The sequence below is a fragment of the Octopus sinensis genome, linkage group LG3 (genome assembly GCF_006345805.1).
Source record: "Octopus sinensis linkage group LG3, ASM634580v1, whole genome shotgun sequence".
In the NCBI taxonomy this organism is placed as follows: domain Eukaryota; kingdom Metazoa; phylum Mollusca; class Cephalopoda; order Octopoda; family Octopodidae; genus Octopus; species Octopus sinensis.
Window position 1 is genome coordinate 72,422,093 of NC_042999.1, and position 6,000 is coordinate 72,428,092.

The window sequence follows — 6,000 nt, forward strand, 5'->3', positions numbered from 1 at the left end:
ACTTGAACCGAGGATTTAAACTGTGCTACGTAAGAGTCAATGAGTATCTAGTATGAGTATCTAGTCGCTCAATCTACTATAAAGAGTAGCCAAAATTTCCCTCAAATAATCTATTAGCGTTTTAGAGACGAATAAATCGGATAATGTTGTTTTCAGGATCTTCTGTACGGAAGAAAAGGGCAGGATGGCCATGGCTGAAATGTGTTTGATCATAAATCCACTTTACTCAGTGGCAGCTTCTTGTGACTAAACATCAAGAACAATAAACTGTACAGTATCTGCCGCTGGCTTATTAATTAATATCCAAAAATTTGATTAATTCGATTGATGTTAATTTTACTTGAATCCTCCTCAACAGGCAAACCTGGCTGGGAAGCTAGTTTCATCACTGACAACCTGACCATGCAACCGGTTGTTCTAATGGACTTCATGTTACCAATAGCACACGTGAACTTAAACTAACAATACAATAAAAAAGATGAAATGAGTCACGGCTCAAAAATTGTATCTCGTTATAATTTAATAAAAAGTTGCTAAAGACCAGTCGGAATTATTTAAAACTGCAAATGGATTGCAAATAAAGTGAACAAGCCCCCTATTGGCAATAAAGAAATAAAATATTTAGCCACATGTAGCACAGATCTATATGGAACTCTAGAAAGACTGAACAAATTTCTTTGCAGCGTTTCTTCCGAGTTTTTTCGTTTTGAATTAAAATTCTCCGACGTCGACTTAACATTTCATCCTTTCGGGGATCAAAAAATATGTACCAGCTGAATACTTGGGTCGATGTAATTGACTTCTTTATGTTCTAAATTTGCTGGTCTAGTGCTAAAATTTGAAACCATTATTCATTACTTTTTATTCTATAATTTTTCTCCCGGCAGTAGGGTGTCGTTTCAGGTTTAGCTGAAATTTCTACCATATCGAATGACCCATTAGAGCTCACTCGTTGATTTGTGATTATCCCGGTTGACTTCATAGTATGTGGAAATGACATTTTAAAATACCTTTAGGATTTCTTAGAATATTGTGGTGAAGAAAACGAAATAGCCACAAACATAATTCGAAACCCTGCTTCGCAATTTCATTGAATACAACGTATTTTCTGCACTCAGAATTAAATGATGAAATTAATTTTGAAATGAAATATTCTTTCAATTTCGTCTAAATATGAGTGTTTGACAGGTAAATATCTGAATTCAGGATTTGTTTAAACAATTTTGTTTCGTTTCAGATTGATTGATTTAAACTTTTCATATTTTTTTCCTACGAGAAAGCAAATTGAACCGATACGCTTCAATTTGTATGTATACAGAAAATTGTATATTAATTTTTCTGCGTACATAAATAAAGTCGCACTCACACACATACAAACATGTGTATGTGTGTGAATACGCTTTGTATGCGCTGGTGCTATTAAATTCTAAACATGCCCTCGTGTGTATATATATATATATATATATATATATATATATATACATACAGAAAGAGAGTTAGAGTTCTATTTTAATGTGGATTATAAGTTTTAAGAGCGCCATTCAAAACTTCACTTTCCTGGACTGTATCAACGTATCTTTCGAAAGTGAGCTTGCTAAAATCATCCTTACATCAAATACCTGGAATCTTTGGAAACTAATCAATCTGTACTAACCTATGGTCACTTTATTAGGAGCACTGAATCATTAGTAAATGGTGTGCGTATGTGTGTGTGTGCGCGTGTGTTTACGTGCTTTAGATTTTTACAAAATACCTTATTCTACGGCAGACAAGTCGAATTTTGCAGACGAAAATTTACAACTACAATAATACAGCCATGGAGGATCAAAACTTCCATGTGAAATGCAGCAGGAGTGGAAAGATAGTGGTGATGTGTGAATGTTTGCACTTCATGTTTACACTACGTACAACATGGATCTTTTCGGCTTGAAAGGCAGTTTTTTAAAATAATTTCCACGTAACTAAACATTTTTAAACTTCGTAGACTGGTAGAATGTGTTTATAAAACATCTTTTTCTCTTGGCTTTATTGAGAAAATTCTATAGTTTGTAAGATATTTGTTGTTTTTTTCTTCTGAAATTTCAACTAATCAATGACGTCTATTGAGGTGAAAACATTATGTGCCGTATGAATATGCCCCTCGTTTAAGAAACAGATTGGGTTTATTTACATTTGTGAAGAAAAAGAGATACTCTTCCCCCCACCCTAACCCTAAAACAGATTGAAATGAAATAGATTGATACTAGGGTCATAATTATGGGTGACAATTTCAAATGACACCGCTAGAAAAAACTGCCGTTCAAACCGAAAAGATCCTACAACATCGACTTGTATGCCGGAAAATACTGTAGCCATGACTCTCTGTCTACACCCAAAACACTCAATCCTCAATTGCTCTCAGAGACTCTAGATAGGTTCTGGACCTGTAAGAGATAACAACATTACCTTCCTTAAATAACACTCGGCAGTTTTAGTGAAGAGAAGCACACAATAATTATATACATTATAAACCTGTCAAATTTTGGCTCAAAGCCAGCAATTTGGGATGGGGAGTAGCACTATAACATCGACCCCCAGGCTCAACTGGTATTTCTTTTATTGATCCCCGAAAGGATGAAAAGTAAAGTCAACCTCAGCAGAATTTGAACTCGGGATGTAAGGTCAGAAGAAATGCCGTCCTGCATTTTTCCCGGTGCAGTGTCGATTCTGCCAGTTTGCTGTCTTAATTATATGCAGTATAATAATAAGAAGAAGAAAACGAGAAAGCAACCATACTCTGGGATATGCCGATACACACAGATAGAGAAATTAAGGCCAACAGACCAGATATAGTTGTCAGAGATCATGAAGAAAAAAAATGCTTTCTAATTGATGTATCAATACCGGCAGATGACAACGTGTCTCTAAAAGAAATGGAGAAACTTTCAAAATACAAAGACCTGGAAATAGAGGTAACTAGAATGTGGAATCTAAAAACAGAAACAGTTCCTATCATAATAGGTACATTAGGCATGATAAAAAAATATTCAGACAAATACATAACAAAAACACCAGGACTTACAAACACATATAACATACAGAAAATTGCACTACTAAGCACTGCACACATCCTACGCAGAACACTTTCCATACAATAACCATCTGAGCATCACAACAAATCACAGCACATACCCAAGGCACACAGAGCTGCACTCGGTAGTGAAGTGAAAGCACGCTATAAAAATAAAACTACTGAATAATAATAATAATAATAATTTTGCCACAAGGGCATCAATTTTGGGGGAGGGGATGACTCGGTTACATCGACTCCAGCGCTCAACTGGTACTTATTTTATCCACCCCGAAAGGAAAAAGGCGAAATTTGAACTCTAAACGTAAAAACGGATGAAATGCCGCCTTACGAGTTATATACAGAAGAAGAAGAAGAAGAAGAAGAAGAAGAAAAATCGGCAAAAGAATTTGATAATCTCAGAAAATAGGGATCATAATGTCTCGGTAAAATAATTTGATAAGCTCAGAAAATATAAAGATTTGCTGATTGAAATGGGAAAATGTGACATCTCAAGACGGTTACAATACCAGTGATTGTAGCAGTACTTGGAATGATAAAAAAGGGAACTGAAAATTATTTAAGGATGATCCCTGGCTTACCATCTATACAGGAAGTACAAAAGATTGTCTTAACTGGTACGTCACATGTACTGAGAATAACATTGTTGCTGTGAATTTTCTTTCGTTTTCCCCTTTATTTTCTTTGCTTCCCTTTTTCATTTTTTCTTTTTTACCTTCTTTCTTCTGTCTTTCTTCCCTTCTATTTTTTATCACATGACTTTGTAAATCAACAATCTGGTGTGTTATTTTGATGGCTACCAACGTATACAGTGAGTTTCTTTGCTCTGAGTGTCGGGAAGATACTCGACAAGAAATAGAAACAAAATTGAAAGAAGATAATAATAATAATAATAATCCTTTCTATAAGGCCTGAAATTTGATGGAAAGGGACTAGTCAATTACTAGTGTTTTACTGGTACTTAATTTATCAACCCCTAAAGGATGAAAGACAAAATCAACTTCGGCGGAATTTGAACTCAGAACGGTAAAGACGGACGAAATGTCGCTAAGCTCTTTGTCTGGCGTTCTAACGATTCTGCCAGCTCAACGTCTTTAGTAATGATAATATTGAAGACTTTCGTAAGGTGTCGTGTTGGCGGAATCATTACATGCCGAGCAAAATGCTTAGTGGTATTTTGTCCGTTTTTACGTTCTGAGTTCAAATACCGCCGAAGCTTGCTTTTTATCCTTACGGAATTGATAAAATAAGTACCAGTTGAACACTGGAGTCGATGCAATTGACTCATCCTCTTCCCTCGAAATTTCTGGCCTTGTGCCAAAATTTGAAATCAACATTAAAGACTTCCTTTTAATTTTGGATCTAAAATGGTATTAGTTGTTTCTTTTGATAAATTACATTTAAGAAATGACGTAGATAAGTGATGTACGATATTCAAGCTTTTCTTAAAACCTTTATCAAGTATGAGTTATAGTTAAGAAGTTGACTTTGCAACTACGTGATTTGGGATTTAATCTCACTGCGCAGCACTTTGGGCAAATGTCTTCTAATAAAGCCTCTATCTGATTAATATTTTGTGAATGAATGTGATAGACGGAAACTCTGTGTGTGTGTGTGTGTGTGTGTGTGTGTGTGTGTGTCCTTGCACCACTTGACTTATGTTGGTTTGTTTATGTCCCGTAAGTTAATGTTTCGATAAAAGAAACTGCCGGAATAAGCATCAAACTTAAAAATAAGTGCATTTGCCCCACTAACCAGATGAAGCATTGCTGCAGCATGGCCGCAGACTAATGACTGAAACAAGTAAGAAAACAGAGTAACTAAATTGAAATGTCCTGAACTATGAATCGAAATTGGATAACGTATTTCTGTCCAATCAGAAGTGACCTTTTGCTCTACAATGTTTATATCGTTTTATTAAAGTAATGTATTCTTTTAAGCCTCTATCGTCAAACAGGAAACATTTATTATTATCCTATATTCTTTTCTAGGCTGACATGCGCTCTCAAGACCAACATTTAGCCCGTCAATTGCTTTGTATCCGACAAGACATTCAACAGATTAAACTAGATAAAAGTTGTGAGGTGCACCAAGATATGTTAGCTGACGTTGAATTGGAAATGGAGGAGCTAGAAGAACTGGCTGAGATCTGCGACCAGCTGCCTCCAGATCCTGGACTCCTCGACAATCCCTTACGCCATATTGGAGTCACTAGGATGAACATAAGTAGAAGGCGCTTTTCAACATGTTGATGATGTGGAAGAATTTCTCGTATGTGCTGTACTAGTGAAACTTTTTTATATCATAATCAATAATATCTTTTCAATAGTATGAGACATAAGCATTTTCAACTCAACCGTTATTCATATACATACTCTCATCTTTCTTTTTCTGTTTCTCTTCCTCTTCTTTGTTAATTCTGGTTCTTCATATTTTTATTTCTTTATAAGCGTGAGGGACTAAGATCACAAAACCTATGCAAGGAAAATTGACTTTGCGTGTTTCTGCATATATATGTGCCTCTCCGTGCATGTGCTTAAGCTCGTAGTAAGCAAAACATACGGTTATCTGTCACGACTCATTTTTATCTGATGAAATAAATAAATTTTTTGATATTTCTACTTTTAGTTCGGCATATTTAGAGAAATTTATTACTTATTTCACTGCAATGTTTGAAGGAATTTCAATACCTGTTAAGAGCTATTCTCTTTTTATGACATGGATAAACTTCAATTATTGTCTGTTTGGATATCACAATCTCTTAAAATTCTGGAAAATTCTGGAGGGTTGTCGTTTTGTGAAGAAAGAAATGAGTGAAGTGGTTAACCGGGTAAATGAGAAAGATATATATATAATAGGTCATGAGAAAAAAAGGTTTTAAAACCAGACGAGCAAGCAACAACATGCTTGCTCGATCTTCTGATAACAGT

At 35.2% G+C, this 6,000-nt stretch overlaps 1 protein-coding gene across 1 annotated transcript in view; it reads left to right on the plus strand.

Annotated features, from left to right (window-relative positions):
* The window catches only part of LOC115209476 (protein FAM167B), an 87,218-nt gene extending 81,521 nt beyond the window's left edge, over positions 1 to 5,697 (plus strand). The window contains exon 3 of the mRNA XM_029777900.2: positions 5,062 to 5,697. Coding sequence (XP_029633760.2) covers positions 5,062 to 5,322 — 261 coding nt within the window. The 3' untranslated portion in view covers positions 5,323 to 5,697. The remainder of the gene's footprint in view (positions 1 to 5,061) is intronic.
* Positions 5,698 to 6,000: the final 303 nt, after the last annotated feature.